Below are 20,004 nucleotides of genomic sequence, written 5' to 3' on the forward strand. Positions count from 1 at the left end.
AGAATAACATAAGAAACTGTGATAGAAGGAAAAGAATAAAGATTAACATAAGAATAGAAGGAAGAAACAAAGAATAACATAAGGAAAGACAGAAAGAGAAAGTGATAGAATCATAAAAATAAAGAATAACATAAAAGAAGGTGATAGAAGGAAAAAACAAAGAATAACATAAGAATAGAAGGAAGAAACAAAGAATAACATAAGGAAAGACAGAAAGAGAAAAAGAGGAAAACAAGGTATAACATAACGGAACATGCCATGATAAAGAGCATGGTATAGTAAACGCAAATTGCAAGAAAAGCAGGCGCGCGGTTTTTGCCCAAACCGGAACAGGCTCCGTCATACAATCATGATTGAGAACTCCGTCCGTTCAATCGAAATTTAGCGACCGTGATTCTGCAGAATCATGATACAAAACGCATCTTTTTCAGCGTTTCATGTTTGTGTTTTCAAACACGTTTATTTTTACGACCGACGAAAAAATCGCTTGAACGCATTGCGTTTTAAACTAAACGTCTTTAGAAACCGTGATTCTAGGGTGAAAAAGTGTCGATTAAACGCACCCTTAGAGATAATTTCAACTTAGGATCTTTGTGAAACACCCCCCAGTACATGTAGTTTCTCTTGAAATGACTACCAGTTCTACGTCACAAATTTCCCAGATACGCATAGACGAACTCAACCATACAAATCCTACATTTAGAGAAGATGCAAGTAGGAAATGCTCTCTATTAAAGTATCTTAAAGTCAGATCAAATCTGTCATTAGGTGTACTTACCATGACTCATGGTTTGTCAAGAGTTTGGGTTATCTTTTTTTTTCTTCTTCTACTCTTCTCCTGGTCTCTGTATTTACCTGAGGTGTTGAGAGCTAGGCGATGAGCGTGTCTGATGCTACTGCACTTACACATGATATCTTGTACTTGTAGATTTTACCTCCATGCCAAATTAAGCTGGCCAGAAATTTCTCAGTTCCATAGTCACCTAATTTTGTCCTTGCCAGCACTTTAATGGGATTCATTGATTATGTTTTGTAATTTGTAATCCATAATTTTCTTTTCTATTTTTTTCTACATTGTATTTTACCACAAAAATGGCTATCTGATAGCAGTTTGATAAGTTACTGTGTACAGTGTTCATGTAAAAGACAATTTCAGATTTATTACATTTGGAAATTAATTAATAAATAAATGATTGAATAAATAAATTCATAAATGAATAAATAAATGAATAAAAAATATATACATAAATATAAACAAATGAATACATTAATGAATAAATAGTTAAATGAATAAACAAATAAATGAATTATTGAATAAATAGATTAATACATTCATGAATAATTATCATGTTAAAGTCTTCCATGCATACTTACATGGCCCCATGTCCATATGTACAGTGTACATGCACAGTGTTTTTGATAGCAAATGTCTTCTTTTTATCTTGTTTATAACACAGTTTTGATAGTTCAAAGTTGATACCATTTTAAACATTGATATCATCCAGAAAATATAACTTGGGAAAATGAAATCATTCACACCAATTCAAAGCATGTCATCCATTATTCAATCATTCTAAATCAGGAACTCATCGTTATTCACAGATCTACCGGTACATTTTTTAAGGATATACATGTACATGTAAATTAACCCATTTTCCAACATACCAGTATCTAATAAAACATGAGGAACTGTTTCATTTAAAATGTTCCCTGTCTTCATAATGGGGAACCCCAAAATAGCTCACACAGTTGATAAAGAATGCCTAGCAACTACAATTGTATGTTAATGTACACTCGTGTATGCAAGAATTTATATTCATGTGTTATCAAAATGGGGCTCCCCCTTAAATAGCTCTGCCAATTGAAAATAGATGCCGAAAAAATGAAGTTCATGAGTATTATTATCCGTGCCAGTTGGTTGAAGAACATTCTGTGTATTTTGAAGAGTAGTTGCACTATTTTTGCAGGATATGTTAATTTGATTGATTTCAGTTATTAGATTACAAAATGATTACAAAATGATTTCCTTCCATGTCAGTATTTCCTCTTCAAAATACATTGAGCTTCCTAATCAATTACTGTAGTCTTGATTTCCACAACCTGTAAAGGTTTTTAAGACAAGAAAGGATTTTTGTCTATTGCAGAAATCTATATTTTTATCTAGTTCCCCTGACCTTTAGTGGAACCATTACTATTCATTTTTCTTAATTTGGAAGCCTGTGCAGTTTCAATTTGTTCTCTATCTTTTTTCTTTTTATAAAGCAGCTTTTGACATATATACGTGTATACATGTAAGATCCCTTCTCAAATTGGCATGGTTTCCTCAGGAGTTTAATACTCTTCATTCAATTTGTACTAAATGTACATGTAATAGAAAGTACCACAAGTTGTTAATTATCATCATGACTATAGGGGTTGCAATGGAGGGTAGTTTGCAGAGGAACTCATTCAGTTGCCAGCTTGTACATGAACATGTAGTTTGTACATAATACATGTACATGTATTTGTTGTTTCTTAAATATTGAATTTAAATTCATTGCTTTTTCTTTACTCTTTTGTTTTGTTCTGTTGAATCTTTCATTGTCTAATTTCTCTCAATTTTCTTGTTATCAAAATTGGCTTCCCATGACTATGTACATGTACTTAACTTTAAGTTGTAAGCGTCTTTAGACTTTAGTTCTGGCATTGTTCCCAGTTATCTTCCATCATCAGAACTTTCCATCATCCTTTCTTGGTTTTGTTTGAGATAACAGAAGCAGGCAAACAAAAATGAATTGTGATCGAGCTGATCGGTATCATCAGTATCTGGAAAGGTAGCATCCCTGCAGTATTGTTTGATGCCAAAACATGATGCAGCAAAATGACTAAAAGTGACATCGTGAAATAACAAAAAAATCCCTTACAATAAGTCATGAAAAATGTATCTTAATCTTATCTTTTTTTTTTGAGAGAGAGGGGGGGGGGGGGGGGGGGGCTCCTTTCTAGAACTACACAAATGTTGAATTATACATGTCATTTTATGTATAAAAAGCACTTAACCGTCTACAATGAAAATTTACCCCTCCCCCCCCCCCCCCCGATTTCTCTATGGCCTGAAATGTTAACCTTCTACTGCACTCTGAGGTACAATTGGAGGATCCCCCCTCTTTTTTCACAGGTGTAAGTGAAGGGGTTAATTGTATATGGGGCAGTTATCAGGTGTAATATTGTCCTTGGCCTGAAGTAGTTTTCTGGGCCAGTTGTCCTGGGGCTAAAAAAATGTTTGGATGGGGCTAGGAGGGGGTGTAAATATGCAGCATTGAGTGAGTACAGTGGGTAGTTGTCAAAATATGGTCCCATATGCATGGGGCAGACAAGGAAGGAATCTAATTGATAAAGGGGGCTGTACGTCTTTCAGCTTTCTCTTCTATCCATTATTCTTTAGCAGCTGGTTCTAAAAAAGGGGCCAGTTGTTGTAGCCTGTGCCAGGGTGTATAGCGTACTGAAAGGAATTGAAGAGGACGACCCTTCATAGAAATTATGAAACATACATGTGATTGAGAGAAGGAAGTGCTAACAACACATGGTGTGCTTATTGCAAAATACTTTATGCCTTATGAAGTATTTCGCTACACCCTTTTGCAGAATAGACTTGCACTCCTCTACATGAAGACCTCCTTTAATATGTTCATTAATATTGTTAGATATGAAAAGGGAAATTTATTTAGTGATTGAATCAAGTTGGATATTACTATTAGTTTCTTCATAATGAAGCTGATCTTGTTCAGTTATCTGATAATTAATTGATCATGTGAAATTTAACCTCTAATGCCAAAAGAGCAGTTAATTACCCAGTACTAGTTTAATTATGGCTAATAGATAGCCTATCAAATGGACAATGTTGAGTATTAATGCTTACCGGTAATATTCAAGGGCACTAGGTCACATACAGTGTACAGTTTAGATGCATGATCATCTGATTCTAATTACCACTATTGCTGTAGAAATGATTAATATGATCGTTATACTCTGATGTATACCGGTAGGGTTGCCTGTGTATTACATACATGTACATATGCACATCTTGTGAATGCAATTACACTGCATATACATGTATGTATAGGCTGGATATGTTCATTTTTGTAGGTTTTCTTTAAAAATACAACAATCGTTTAATCTTCATGAAATTATTTTCCTGCATACATGCATATATAATACTTTCTTTAGAGGTTGATTTTTCTTTTGGAACTTTACAACAAGTTTTCTATCATTCAGTAAGTTACCAACAGTACTTTTGCTTCTTTTGTTTATTAGTGTATCCTGTATTTTCTAAATAATTACTTCATTTTGGCAAGCATGTAGAAAAATACATGAGGGAGAGGTCCTTTAGCAACGTTTGTTTTCTTTCTTTTTCATTTGATTGTTAATGAATACAAACAAATCTATTAAATTCCACTTAAAGGCCATCTGTACTAGTTTAGCTAGGAGGGATTAGACTACCCAGGGTGGTCACTGACAGGTGACTATCTCATCAACTTAGCTCTCAATTAACATAAGAAAAAGAGGATCACCAGGGACCAACGGGCACCGCTTAGGCATTGTTTTCTATATAGAGGGAGCAAGTAGCTACAAATAGTACAGTGGGGCTTAATTAATTCAATGTTTGATAAACGCTGCCTATTTAAATTTGATTTGTTTTGTTTTTGTGATTGTAGGTGAATACGGAGAGGCTAAATGGCTATCTGGTGACCTGTATCGGCTACATCAAGACCACCTCCAATCTCCTTGATCTTGACGCCGCCTCCAGTCTCGTTGGTATCAAGGAGGGGTGTCCCGAGGACTTCTGCGCTCCTCCTACCGTCATCACCCTCCAGACCAGCTCCTCGTACCTCTCGGTGGACCAGGACCTCACCCCGGGGACCCACACAGTCCTGACGCTGAGGTTTAGAACAAGGTTGGTCCTAGTCTAGTGGTCCGATTTTACATGAAAGAAAACGAAAATGTTGCGTGAAGCAAGTCATTTGGAGAGAAATGCATGGTTTGATAAAATTCTCATAAAATAGGACTAAAACATTCATAAGACTACTTAACACTGATTCTACATGTGAACCTTGAAAGTTCCTGCACCAGTTAACACACACACACACACAGGCACATGCACGCACACCCACCCACATACATGTATAATTCCTTTCGTCCAATCCATTTATTATCCAGTAACTGAGGGAGAGTGGATATATATATATATATATATCTTTCCTTTTCAGAATATTTACACCGCATTACAATTGTGACAGACAGGGAAAAGAGGTAGGAAATATTATAGTGATACTCAGGCTATGTTTCGGAAAAACAAACCACAAGCAAAACTAGCAAGTCATCACCAGACAAAGCAAGAAATCCACCACCGAGGTCACAGACATGTTCAAATCACCCCCTACAAATCTTGGGGAAAAGATGCAATGATTGTATCACTAGGCATGAAATCACTGATAGCCTTCCAGTTAGAATATATACATTACATGTATATGCAAGCAAGTGGTTTTGGCAAGAATTCAACTTTGCAAAGACCTGTTGTGCTGATGCTATTAACAGCAAGTTATTTTTAACAATGAAGTTCAATTGTAGGTTAAACTCAAGTGACTTTTTTTCCTTCTATCCACTTACCCAAGTGTAACAGCAATGTTTGATAATGACAGTTATAAAAAGCTACTAAAACAGCATTTTGGGGTATAAATTCGTTAGTACAGGCTTATATAAATGTCTGGCGAGATGAACTCGGGAGCTTACTACAGTAAAACACTGGAAAATGATTCACACTATACCATACAATAAATGTAATTTCTATATATATATAGCATTTCGTAATTGTATGCATATTTTTAGTGAAGATGCTCATACTGTTTTCAAACTGCAATGTTACTACTAAGAAAAGTAGATTGAAAAGTGGAGAAACCTTTATACAGATTAAATGCTGATGCATCTTGTGTAGAAAAACATATACATGCATGATTAATTACATTCTAACATAATAACATTCATACAATTTCCAAACTTCAATTTTGCTCATTTGATAAGTTGATTGAAATAAGGAGGATACAGTTTAAATGCTGGTGCATCTGAATTTCTTGTAGAAATACATGGACATGCCTGATCACATTCTGACATTCATACCATATTCACACTACAATTTTACTCATATGATATTAGTAGATTGAAAAAGGGAGACACTTTTACAGATTAAATACTGGTGCATCTAAATTCAATGTAGAAATACATGAATGATCACATTCTAGTTTTTTGTGTAGTCCTGTAACTTCCTCTAATCCATTCACTCTACTTTCCCTTCAATTCTATGTCCTCCTGAACTTCACAGGTTGATTTGACATGGGAAATGGAAGTAGTCATTAGTTTGGGGTGGGAAAGATGTCATCAGTGACATGCAACGGGATAGCTGTCAACTGGAAAGTAGTTTTTAACGTCAAGAGGAGGAGAGGAAACAAGAATGATGCCAAAAACCGAAATGTCAGGGTCTCGTCCAATCTTGTTTTGACCAATTTAAACATTAAATGGTAAAGGTGTTTTGAGATTTTGGGAATGTAGGTTGAAAATCAGTCCCAAAGGTTGTGGGAATCAAAATTATGAAGGGTTGGTGATAGTGATTTGAATTCATTTCTAATATTATTCCTAGAGTTATGATTTACCAAATTTTACAATCATATCCTTTTTTAGGTATGCCATTCTTACAAAAAAACATTAATTTTCAAATTTTCATAATGGAACTTTCAGCAATATTTTTTTGGAATAAATATTCTGAGACAAATTGATTAACAATTCAATTACTTTCTTAAATATCATCTTTAAAGGAGAAGTGTGGCTTGTTTTCTGTAAACAAGGCATTGCAGAAAGTTCTGATTAAAATGACTGACCTTTAATATGTTATGAAAATTTGAAAATTAATGACTTTTTGTAAGAATTACATTACACCAAGCAAACGATTTTATATAGATCTCAAATAAAAACAAAGTGTATTGTCTGTTAAGAGCCAGATTGGCATTAACTCTGTGTTAAAGGATATTACTTTAATAACACATTTCTTGCTCTCATTACATCTCATTTGTTATATCAAGTAGAAATTGGTAATAGGAAACAAGGGATCTTCTAAAAACCTTAATTTCTCTCCATATTTCAATTCATTCCTTTCCGAATTTAGCATTTGGACCCTGCACATAGCAGACGAGTATCATCAATTATTTTTGAGTTTTTAATTTCTTCATGTTCGTCAGACATGGTTATTATCGTCTGACATGTTTAAACCCCTGGATGTTATCATGTGATCGTAATCCAAGGTCACATTACGGGGGGATGGGCCTGGGAGATAATTGGAGAGTATATCGCTGAAACATGGCAATTAACAGCTAGGTTTCTTTATGCCTACAATCATTTTCAAGTTCAACATAATGTGCATCCATGTACCGTATACGTATTTAGATTAACATACAAAAGTGTACATTGTAGGATACGTGTGATTTCCTACCTGACCATTTTGAGATTAAATTTGCTAGATTAATTTGTTTGCAAACTGCATTTTCAGCTGAGATACATTTGAACCAAAATTAATAGAATGAGCCTTGGAGATATACAAAAACAATGAAGTGTAATTTTTGTTGTATGGATAAAAAAAAATATATACATGTATGTAGCTCCGCAAAAGCTCAAAATTGTGTTCAGGAAAAGTAAAGAAGACAATCTGATGCAACATCTTTCACTGGTTGTGGCTTTTCTATATTTGAGTATTCTTTTAGTGACCTTAAGTACATGTGCTGTCATCTTTCCATACTGGCATAGCTGACCGAACCCAAATATTGTAAACTTCCTCATAGTACCTTAATCTTCAAACAATTTGTCGGATTTAGGGACTTCCTTTCGGTAGTTATCGTTCTAAAGATGGGGAAAAATCTGCCTAATTTTGAAATACTTAATGTACAATCACCGGGGAGTATTTCCTTTGGGTCTTATCCGTGGAAGTCTGTGGTCTACCTTTTGTCAGCACTCATCTGCTACTCTTTGGTTCAGAGAGACCCCATTCACACCTAGAACTGAGAGCATGCTTAATGAAAACAACCACAAAGCATTTTAAAATAACTTATACTGATTTAATCTTATTTCACCAATTCTTTTTGCAGTGCTGCAAAATTGTCTTCAACGAATTTAATCCAATTTTATTAATTACTCCTCACACTTCAAAGATTTGTTGATTATATATTTTTTTAAAGGTTTTCTGTGAATCTGGTTTAGTCCAAAACTATCAAATCGATCCTGAGCAATTCAATTCATGTACTGTAAATGTAGGACAACTATTAACTTTGATGACAGAGCATGAATGAAAGAAGGAATCTACTAAGAGTCTTGTCGCAGGAAATGGGGAAAATGAGATAACAAACTTCTAGATCGAGGGAATGCCTTTTCTCCTCTCACCGACTGACTGCTACGGTGGTTGACGTTAATGTTGTCTTTCTTTGCGTCTCGTCGGAGTGTCAGCTGGGTAGTATATACTGGGGCCCATTCACACACAAGATAAAAAGTATGATTCGGAGCGTGATGGATTGCTCACATTTTTTAATGAAAAAAAATTGTAATAATAAAAAAAAAATCTGATCATCCATGGATCTTAATTTGTTCGTTCGTACATTGAATAAAAAGCTTCTGATCATAGTTCAAAAACTGACTTATCATTGTACTGCCAGAAACTCAAACGACATGAATTTTTAGCGAATTGTATAGCGATTTTCACTGCAAATTGGTTGCCGATTGCATAAAATCAGTCCTGTGTCACTTGTGATCCAATTTCTGTGTGGGATGAAACTTTATGCCAATCCTATTAAACTACTCTGTGCATGCAAACATTTCATGTGAAAAAAATATTTTGGTTTTACATTCATTGCGTAGTGTGAAATGCACTACCTTATTGGGGGTAATTAGAGCTGAATCTAATGAGCCTTTTCAGATTGTTTGGAGAGATGGGTTATGACAGGTGTCAGCTCTCTTTAGGTATGTCTTCATCAGCTCGAGATTGCCAAATAGCCCGCTATTTCTGATTTGGGAAATAGTAATAATAATGATAATATTTAATTTTTATATAGCACTTAATACAAATGTCTCTAAGTGCTTTACAAAGTGCCCTGTCATTGGATTCAGTGCTTGCCCGCACACACTGTGTGCACAATCTCCACTCCCTGGGGAGCATTCCAGCCAGGAGTTACATGACGCTCAAAAACTGTTTGACCAACAATGACGGTCGCATCCTACCTGGTACCCATTTAACACCGGGGTGGAGAGTAGCAAGTGCAGGTTAATATCTTGCCAAAGGATATTAGTGCCGTGTCGGGATTCAAACCCTTTGACCTTCGCATCTCCAAGTCAAGCGCCTTAAATAAGCCCAAATTGCGTCTTTATCAGCTTGAGACTAATAACCTAAAAACTCGAAACTCAAAACTCAAGCCCAAGAAATTAGCTTGAGATATTTTGCTCAGCGTTCGCGCATAGTGCGAGTTTTTCGGGCTGGTGAGGATGAACTGGACAAATAGCGGGATATTTTGCAAACTAGCCCAAGATATCTTGGGATGATTATTTCGACCAAATATCCTGCTGATTGCAACTGCGGGCTGATGAAGGCGCAATTAGTTGGATAATTTGAGATTGGGATAGTTAAAATAGCGGGTTATTTGGCAATCTCGAGCTGATGAAAACAGGCCTTTTGAGTCAGTCTGCTACCAAGCCAAGAGGATCCACTATAAGTCAAATGTATTAGTCTTGTATCTGCCGACTTGTGGACAATTTGCTGCTGTTGGGAATTGTATATTCCATTGGGATTGCTAGTGAAATACCATGCAATGCTGTGTCTGATAGGTGTATTAAAGCCCCTCTGCACTACTTATAGCTACTTGCGACCTCTATAGCGAACAATGCCTAATCAGTGCCTGTTGGTTCCCCATGATCCTCTTTTTCTTATGTTAATTGAGAGCTTATTTGATGAGATAACAACCTGTCAGTGACCTTGCAGGGAGGTCTAATCCCCCTGGCCAAACTAGTGCAGGCAGGCTTTACGTTCTCCTCTCATAAGAAGAGGGATTTCAAACATGCAAGCAAGCTAGCTCTGAGCTTGTACTACGTTTGCCTCTCAAGATATTATATTCATACTTTGTAAGCAGAATGAATAAATGTATCTAGAAGTATCTAGAATTAGAGCTCAGTCTTACCTTGTCCTACCAATAAAGTTTGATGTTTATACTTTTTCTTCTTCTTTTTTGTTGTTGGTATTTCTACAAATAAACAGAACAAAAAAACATCAATAACAATTCATTTTGTGAACATCATTATGCATCATATACACTGTACATGAATGTTCCATTACAGAAAGGAAATTACATTATACATAAAAATTTAAATCACATAATTATGAACAACGCTCAAAATACACGGGGGCGGTGGGCGAATCGCCCCTGTGAGCTCCATAATCGCCCCTGTCAGGTTGCTCACGGGGGCGATTGCAAAATTAAAAATCGCCCCCGTGTAATTATAAAATAAAGATTATCTTTTCTGATATAACTTTAACACAATATTGAGTATCAATTTTCAAACCTTAAACCAATGAAATGGAACTTGGATGGCGCTATCTCTCCCATCTCTATGAGTATTACCGATACAAAAAAACGGAAGCTCGCACTATATTGTGCGGCCGTCAGAAGTGGCTATACTGCGCCGGTAGTACATGTTTGCACGCTGACGCCTAATATCTGCTGGAGCTGGAGACGATCACGCAAAGACTGAAATATGCAGAAGTTTTTCGTTGTGAAAAGTGTGAATCCTCTGAAATCTGGTGATTCTAAAAGACCAGCAAATTATGTACCTTGACCAGTAAATCAATATAGACAATATAGAGAAGAAGAACAAGAAGAAAAAGATGTTGCAGGAGCGGATCTAGGCGGTTTAGGGGGTTTAACCCTCCTACCACCCCCCCTCCCCCTCGGGCTGCCAAGTGAAAATGTGATGTGCATAGAAAAATACCATCATGTGTCAAGACCTACACAGTATAGATGTCAGTAGATGCCAAGAAAGCATCACTTACGGGGGTTCAAAATAGCACCAAAAAAATACTTTGCACGTTAGTAGATGCAAGGAAGATATCACTTACGGGGGTTCAAAATAGCACCAAAAAAAAATGGCCTCGCGGCTCGTGGACGATGCTCCGTATGTTAGTAAATGTCAGGAAAACATCACTGTCTTACGGGGGTTCAAAATAGCAACAACAAAAATCGCCTCGCCGCTACTCGGCTGGTGGACGATAAATGATAATGATAAAAAACGAGGAATTTAGGAGTTTCATGGGTACCAATTCAATGGGAATTTGTATTAAAATAAGAGCCCCTGTCAGCACTTAAAAAGCCCCCGTGGAAAGGCTCACGGGGGCTCTTTTTTGGGGGGGGGGGGGGAAGAGCCTCCGTGGACAAAAAATTAATTTGAGCCCTGATTATGAAATATGTACAAATAACGAAAATCTGAGTTTTTAAAGATAAAAAGAAAAAAACAAAACAAAACAAACAAACACCCTCTATCCTCACCCACCACCCCATCTACCCACACATGCACACACACACACAATTAAATGATGGAATTAGAATGCACTGGGAAAGTAATATGATCATTTTGTATTTTATGTCTTTATTAAATACTGGTAATTTTTAAATTTGTTTAGGGTCCAACTTTCCAGCCAACACACTTTTATGTGCAAAAAATGCTTTTAATAAGAACAGCATCGTTTTTACCCATTTTAAAATCATAATTAAGCTCTATTTACTCATCAAATCCTAGTCTAGGCAAGTTCTAGGCCATGTCTGTACTTATAATCCTCTTAACATCGCAGCATCCCTGACCCTAAAAAAAAAGAAACAAATCATTTCCCTCAAGGAACTCCTTCCATGTTCTGCCGTGTACCTGGAAATTCCAGGGATGATCCATCGTCAGTTGCGTGAGGACACGTGTTTAGGACATTGCATGACTAATATGCCTTGAGTGAAAACCAAACAACCTTAAATGAAACGTCTAGTCATATGTCTAGTAGTCCATGATCTAGTTGTCATGTTGTTTATATACTTTGAGAATAATTTAAGTTTTTATGTGACAAAGCCTGAAAAGAAATTGCATCTGTACATTAGAGGAAAATAAATCATGTAATAGAAAGACATGCATTTGTCTACTTACAAATTGAATTTGTATGACACAACTCCATTTAGAAAGTTAAATTTGTACATTTGCAAGAAAGAAAAAAAGGGGAAAATGAAGGGCATTTGTGTTCTTATGATTTAAATTTGTGTGACACAATTCTTTTGATATGAGTAATAGTTAAACATTTGCTGGACATGAAAGTTGTAATAGCTACACTGTATGGACATTTTGTACACTTGTGAATTTCATGACACATTACATTTGTATAACACAGAAAGTGTAAAGGACATCCATTTATTTCTTGTCAGATGAGGGCCAGAAGAGTGTTAATTCTGTTATAAAGTACATGGGTTAATTAACACCTTTTTGAGTCTCAGGCAATATTTGACAATTTTGTGTTGACTCTGACTCACTTCAACCTGTTGCTATTTATTTAAGAGCTGGATCACATGCACAAACAGGTTACTGTGTCTTATTGTTTCTTATTTTCTTATGCAATTTCAGATTTACTGTGGAGAATATTAAAAATATAATATGAACAACCGACATGTGTACTGAAAAAATACTTGTTAAAAAATCTCTGTATTCATGCAACTGTATGTACAAACACAAGCTATGAATATACAGTATTGTTCTGTGAATGTTGCATCTTGTATTTTTGTTTCTCCTTGACAGTAAGCTATCCAATATCATTAAGGTATTATATGGCACTTTTTAAAGATAATTTTTAACTCTATTGGATCCTAATTTCTAGACAAATTAAGACATTAATTATTCTTTCAAATAACTTTTACAAGTCTTGTGTCTTATCTGCAGTAACACAATATATGATCCTCTAGCTTTTGATCGGGAACTCGCACGAGTTGTATTTCAAGATATTTCAATACTGAAACCATTAGAGGTGTCGTGGTCGAGTGGATTACAAGGTCTGTGGTTCAAGTCCCGCTGCGGGAATAATGTCCTTTGACATTGATCTACATTTGCCACTCTCCACCCAGGTGTTAAATGGGTACCCGGCAGGATGCGAAAGTTAACGTGGTTGGATGAGCAAGTATGCACTTGTAAAATGACGACTGGTCGGAATGCTCCCTAGGGAGTGGAGAATGTGCATACATTGTGTTCGGGTAAGCCTGAATCCAATGACCGGGGTAATGATATATCTGTAAAGACACATCGTTGTATCGATGTATTTGGCGCTATATAAAAGCGGAATATTATTATTATTATTATTAATTCAATGTCCTCTTTTATATTCCACTTACAGGGTCTCTACAGGAATGATCGTCTACTTCGGAGGACCAGCCTACCTGACCCTGTACATGAAAGATGGCAGACTTGTCCTTGGTTTGAATACACGGGTGAGTATGTGATCATTGCTGCTTAAAGCCCCACTGCACTGCTTATAGCTACTTGCACCCTCTATATAGCAAACAATGCCTAATCGGTGCCTGTTGGTCGCCCATGATCCCCTTTTTCTTATGTTAATTGAGAGCTTATTTGTTGAGATAACCACATGTCAGTGACATTGCAGGGAGGTCTAATCCCCCCGGCCAAACTATATTAGGTATGTCTGTGAATATATTGGTAGTTTGATCTGCATGTATTCATTACTCTGTCTTCATTAAGTGAAATCCCTTCAGATATCAACAAAATCTTTTTTATTGGTGAATGATCGATACACATATTTTTATTATTTATTATATATTTATTTATTTTATGTGCACAATTTTTGAATATTTGCTCTTTAATTTATGAATATTAATTTTCATCAATCAACATGGATGTATTGTTACGCTACAGTAGAGTTGTCATGGTTGAGTGGATATGTCACAAGACTGTCTATCACAAGGTCTGCGGTTCGAGGCACTAATGTCCTTTGGCAAGAGATTGATCTACATTTGCCACACTCAACCAAGGTGATGTAAATGGGTACCTGGCAGGAATTTATTCCTTGAAATGCTACAGTGCCGTATGGCAGCCGTGCTAAAGCCAGGGCAATAATCAGGAGCGCCAGGAGTGTCACGTATGACAGACATGAGCGCTATACAAGAACCCACTATTATTATTATAAATATGGATGTATTGTTACGCTATAGGGGATCGGAGAAGGGACCTTTGCCACGTCAAGCGTCTCTGGTTTTGATGATGGAGAATGGCACTATGTGAGGGTAAGACGAGATGGAGCCGTGGCATCTCTGGAGGATGACACAGGATTGGAGCTTGGTAGAGTCACTTATTGTAAGTACCTAGGGAGTGTTCCACAAAGACTAAAATCGACTTTAAGTTAAGTTGAACTTAACTATGGCAGGCCACTAGTTCCTTTAACCCTTCCTGGTGTTGTGTTGATTTCTCAAGGGACGCTCAAAGCATGGTCACAAATCCACAGAATTTACATTTTTGGATAGTTCTTTATTGTAGGAAAACATATTATCTAAAGATCATAATTGAGAGACCAATGATGAGAGCAACTAGTGGCCAATGGCTTGCCACCGTTAAGCCCAACTTAAAGTCGATCTTAGTCTTTGGGACACTAGTCTTGTAGATGTTGTAGGTTTGATAATGACACTTATTTTAAGTATTAGCCCTATGATTTAGATCAGGAACAGGGCTAGGTAGAGTCACCTTTCGTTGGTTATATGAACAATTTTAGTGATATTGTGGAGATAAACATAGGGCATGCTTAATGAGTTACTTATTTTTAAGTTTTTTTTAAGTATTAATGATTTCGTTTGAATATGGGGGGAAAATGACTAGGAACACGTATTGTTGGTGTCAGGGATGAATTGTAGAAGGACATCAGCTTGCTACATTCATTAGACTATCAAGTTCATTCCAGTAAATAATAATGAAGCTGTATTTTTAAAGGCCCAGTGCACTACTTATACCTGTAGCTACTTGTGCCCTCTATATAACAAACAATGCCTAATCGGTGACCGTCGATCCCCTATGATCCTCTTTTTCTGATTTGATTTGATGAGCTGATTTGATGAGATAACCATGTGTCCAGTGACTTTGCAGGGTGGTCTAATCCCTCCTGTACACTATGTACAGATGCGTTTTTAAACAAAGTGTTTATTTCTTCACTGACCTTCAGCTGGTTTAGCCCAGACCCTGAATGCCGGAGAGCTGTTCATCGGTGGCGTCCGAGAAGCCTCCTCCATCACCCAGCCCTTCCCAGACTCTGATCTGCCGTCATTGAGGGCATGCTTCGAAGAGCTGCGCTTTGTTACCTACAGTATCTCCTCTGAACCTCCAGAGCTGATCGACTTTGATACCCAGTTCACATCAGAAAGGTGAGTGAGCTTAAAGATAAAAACCAGTTCTGGTCATGCGATTGCATTGCGAAAGAAACGTCGTGGAATCGATCAGAAAATGTTGATCATTTAGCATATACATGTAAGTATTGGTGTGTACTGCAAGGTTCTGGAATCATCAAAATGATAAGAAATTTGGCCCAGTCTTGGTATTAGGTTACAAGCACTGTACACAGAAAGATGCATATGGGACTACACGACACGTGCGCGAGATCTATCAGGTCCAAATAGATATAATAATTTACCAAATATATCAATTAGTAGGCGGCTTTTCGGCAAAATTTGTATCATCATGTATTAGTCAAAACATATTCTTTCACATGATTGGAAATAAGAGCTTCCATTTCATTTTTTGAGAGGGGGCGTTTCCAAAACTGGTCTTTACCTTTAATGCATGCAAGTATGAATAGGTCTCAAGTTCTCTTCAATGCCCCAGAATCTTGCCCCATATTTTGTTTAGGATTTTTTGAATGAAAACTATTGTCATCTTTAAAAGTGAATCAAATGAAGTATGAACAATGTGACATACACATGTGCAAGATGGCTTCTGTGGGAATATTCCTTATTGATTATGGATTACTGATTAGCAAGGCCTTGAGGAAAACTCTATTTATATATGTATATATATATATATATATATATATATATATATATATATGTATGTACAATGAACATGTAAGAAGGATGTCATTTTGATAGTGTATCAGGTCCAGAGAAGACTCCTCTCTGTGTTTTTAATGATGTAATTATAGATTTAGATTTCTATAGATCACTTTACACCAAATTATGGGGTAGTCCTGAGGCATTTTGCTGTACAAAAAGCCTCTTTAGGAGTCTCAACCCTTCATCTCCTCAGGGATGTGTGAAGATAGATGCGAAGGCTTACTGTGCTTGTTTTCATCAGCTCGAGATTGCCAAATATTCCGCTATTAAGATAAAGATAATCATCCCCCAAAATCTTGGGCTAGTTTGCAAAATATCCCGCTATTTGTCCGGTGCGCCTTCACCAGCCCAAAGATTCGCACCATGCGTGAATGCTGAGCAAAATATCTCGAGCTAATTTCTCGAGCTCGAGTTTTAAGTTTCGAGGTCAAGTCTGGAGCTGATGAAGACGCAATTTGTGACTTCGGGATTATTTCCCAAATCAGAAACAGCGGGCTATTTGGCAATCTCGAGGGGATTATTTCCCAAATCAGAAAAAGCGGGCTATTTGGCAATCTCGAGCTGATGAAGACAGGCCTAGTGTGTATTGGGGTGCGCAGTTCATGGAAAGTTTGAGAGCGGGTATTGGAACATCATAAGCTATGATTGATTGCACACATTGAATAGCCCTTCAGTGAGTAATATACAAGTGCTGATTACTGATATCATTCTCAACAGTCTTCTGAAAGATTTCAGAAGATGTAGTTTATTGATGAGTCAACAGAATGGTGGATTAAGATACAGGGTCAAGATTGAAATTTGTTAATTTTGAGAATTCTTAAAGTCTCTAAAGTTAGGGTTAGCTTAGGATTTAACATTCATAAACCTGCCTTATATTATTTTAATGATTGTGAAGAGTATATAGTGAAAATAGTGAAAATCGAGTGTTGAATCAAATGTGAATGTACATAGACATAGACAGCCCTTTTAGACTTACAGATACAGACAGAGAGAGAGAGAGAGAGAAATGGAGAGAGACTAAGACACAGACACGGACAACATACAGATTCAGTAGTTTATAATCCAAAAACAAATCCCACCCTGATCTTTTAGGAATGTCACACACGGTGGCTGCTACCCCTCCCAGCTGTGCGAGCCGACCTGCCCCGCCCCCTCCCAGACGTGTGACTTTGAATGCAGCTGTGCCCCTGGGTTCCGTCAGGTCTCCAGCGCCCCCCTCACATGTGAGAACATCAATGACTGTGAACCAGATCCTTGTCTTAATGGTGCTACTTGTATGGATGGTATACAGGATTACACGTGTCAGTGTACATTAGAATTCAACAAAGGTAAGTCCAACTCTTATATATGTATATTTATTAGAGTATGATTTCATGCATAGTTATTATTGTAAATGATGAATTGTGAATCATAAATTATAAATCAGCCTTGTGCAGAACTGACATATACCCTTCCCCCCCCCCCCCCTAAAAAAAAAAACCCAGGACAAATGAAAAAACAAGATATAATTGATAAGGTTGAACAATAATAGGCCAATAATAGAGAAATTAATAAAGGTATTACCCCTTTTTACCAACTTATGGATATACAGGTACATGTGAAAAGTTACTTGGGATTCAGAAAAATTCATTGTTTTTGAATGGAAGACTCATTTAATTTAATTTTCTTTTCTATCTCACCGTTGAGTTTCATTACTGTATCAAACAAGAACTTGTGCATGCAGTTGAGAGGAATTTTGGAAACCATTGCAGACTAGTGATAATACTGATACTCAATGTAAATATGCAGTGCATTCACTCCTGTGAATGACGCTGTGTTAGCAATAGCATAATGGTTTGCTGTTGCAGTGTTTGCTAAACCTTAGACAATCCCTCATGTCTAATTAAGAGTGATTTTTGGATGCTCCGGAATTCATGAAATCTTGAATTCCTCCTGAATGAAATTGCCATGCAGAACAAAACAAAACATGTACAAAATACAAAGTACAAAACACATCATTTACTACAAGAATGTAAAGGATTAAGGAATGCATGGAATGATCTCTATGTCTATTCTTGTATAACAATTGCAAATAGAACCAATATGGTGCCCTGTTTACACACCAAAGGAAATACCTGTAGCTTCTAATTAGCTGATGTGAGGTGAAATTGTGACATGCATGCAACTACAGACTGCCACCTTTGGAGCCCCATTCATATTGGCTTTCCAATGATGATAGCAAGTTGAGTTGGGCATTGTTTGCACTGTGCCCCTCTGAGCTAAGACTGGATGTCAATAGAAAGCATCGTCATGACAGTGGGAGGCAGCGTCAGTCAGCCAGTCAGTCGATCAGCTCGAGTCATTGCAGTGAGGACCACTGCACAAGATGACTGTCGTTGTATCGGTGGATAGTGACTGTAGTAGTAGCTATTTAGTACTGATTTGAGAATTGGATTTGTATTATCTGCAATGGGGAGATGTAATTCACTTTTGAGACCTAGAATTGTGTGGACTTTGTATTTCTTACTAGGAATATTCATATGCTTATTTGGTAAGAAAGACGTACACTGTAAAGTGCTTAAAGAATTATTAGTTGTTGTTTGTTGTTTTTTGTGTTTACTCAACAAAATATGTTCTACACTGCTGTTTAATAGTATCATGGTTACTCCTTTTTTGCCCCTGTTTAATATAAAACTTTATATTTTTGTGTAGATATTTCTCTCTGAGCAAGGCAAAATTGTATTTAGTGTTTGAATTCATGTTTCACTTATCCATGTTGTTATACTTAATCATGGCAATGGTTCAAAATTACATAGAAATATTAAAAAAACGTGTTTGATTTTTCTCCCGATCACGCACTGTAGCTCAAAGTTTACAACAATTGACATTTTGTTTTATCAGTCCCAGTATGAGATTGGTACACATACTTAAATATATATGTACTCAATACACTCAGCACATGTAAATTTGATCAGCAGTAAAACGTTATATTGGTTAAGCTGTTGAAATACATTGCTTAAAATTGAAATTTCATTGAAAATTCTTGAATGCCCTGAGCCCTTTATATGGCCCCCTGTCATTGAAGAGGTGGTAGAGATATAGCTTGCATGGATCACATAAGAACTGCACAACAATGGAAACCCCTGCCACAAAAAAATTATTTTTCATGTAAATAAAAGGTGAGTAAGGGTTTTTGAAATTACACATTCAAGAATGGCCCCTAAGTGCACCCATTTTCTGTGATACAAGAAAGTAAAGCACAATATTTTTTTTAGACGTGCTTCAAAAGCTCAGTGATAACAATACGGTTAGTATGCACTCTCTTTGAAACTGTTTAATATGAATTTCCATGTTATTTTGTATATAAATATGTTGTTATTTACTATTCATTTATTTGTTTATCTGTCTGTCTACAGGAAAGAACTGCTCCATTCCAAACTTCTGCATCCCCAACCAGTGTCAGAACGGAGCAACCTGCAATGACAATATAGATGGGTTCAACTGCACGTGCCCGGCAGGGTTCGAAGGTCAACTATGCCAGACTGAAATTGACGAGTGTCTCAGTGACCCCTGTCAGAATGGAGCTATGTGTGTCGACCTGGCCGCTAGCTTTGACTGCAATTGCCTACCAGGTGAGCGTTTAAGAAATGTGAAGAAGATATCACCAAATCATGTGTATTAAAGGGATATATCAAATTGGCACCTTGGTCATGTGACTCTGTCATCAGTGATGTACATTCCATTTTTTTCCATAACATAATAAACCAGTGGCTTTTGTCATTTTCTATGCCAGTGAAATTATGCTTTTTAGGGAAAATATTGAAGATGCGTGAAAGAATTGTTT

General features: G+C 36.7%; 1 protein-coding gene across 1 annotated transcript in view; it reads left to right on the forward strand.

Moving 5' to 3' along the window:
• Nucleotides 1–20,004, forward strand: part of LOC752451 (protein crumbs) — a 65,210-nt gene that overhangs the window by 12,626 nt on the left and 32,580 nt on the right. Inside the window, exons 4-9 of the mRNA XM_030997542.1 lie at nucleotides 4,695–4,933; nucleotides 13,469–13,562; nucleotides 14,301–14,442; nucleotides 15,299–15,497; nucleotides 17,274–17,509; nucleotides 19,577–19,792. Of these exons, the coding sequence (XP_030853402.1) occupies nucleotides 4,695–4,933; nucleotides 13,469–13,562; nucleotides 14,301–14,442; nucleotides 15,299–15,497; nucleotides 17,274–17,509; nucleotides 19,577–19,792 (1,126 nt within the window). The remainder of the gene's footprint in view (nucleotides 1–4,694; nucleotides 4,934–13,468; nucleotides 13,563–14,300; nucleotides 14,443–15,298; nucleotides 15,498–17,273; nucleotides 17,510–19,576; nucleotides 19,793–20,004) is intronic.

This window comes from Strongylocentrotus purpuratus, unplaced genomic scaffold, assembly GCF_000002235.5.
Source record: "Strongylocentrotus purpuratus isolate Spur 01 unplaced genomic scaffold, Spur_5.0 spur5_scaffold_4, whole genome shotgun sequence".
NCBI classification, from domain to species: Eukaryota; Metazoa; Echinodermata; class Echinoidea; order Camarodonta; family Strongylocentrotidae; genus Strongylocentrotus; species Strongylocentrotus purpuratus.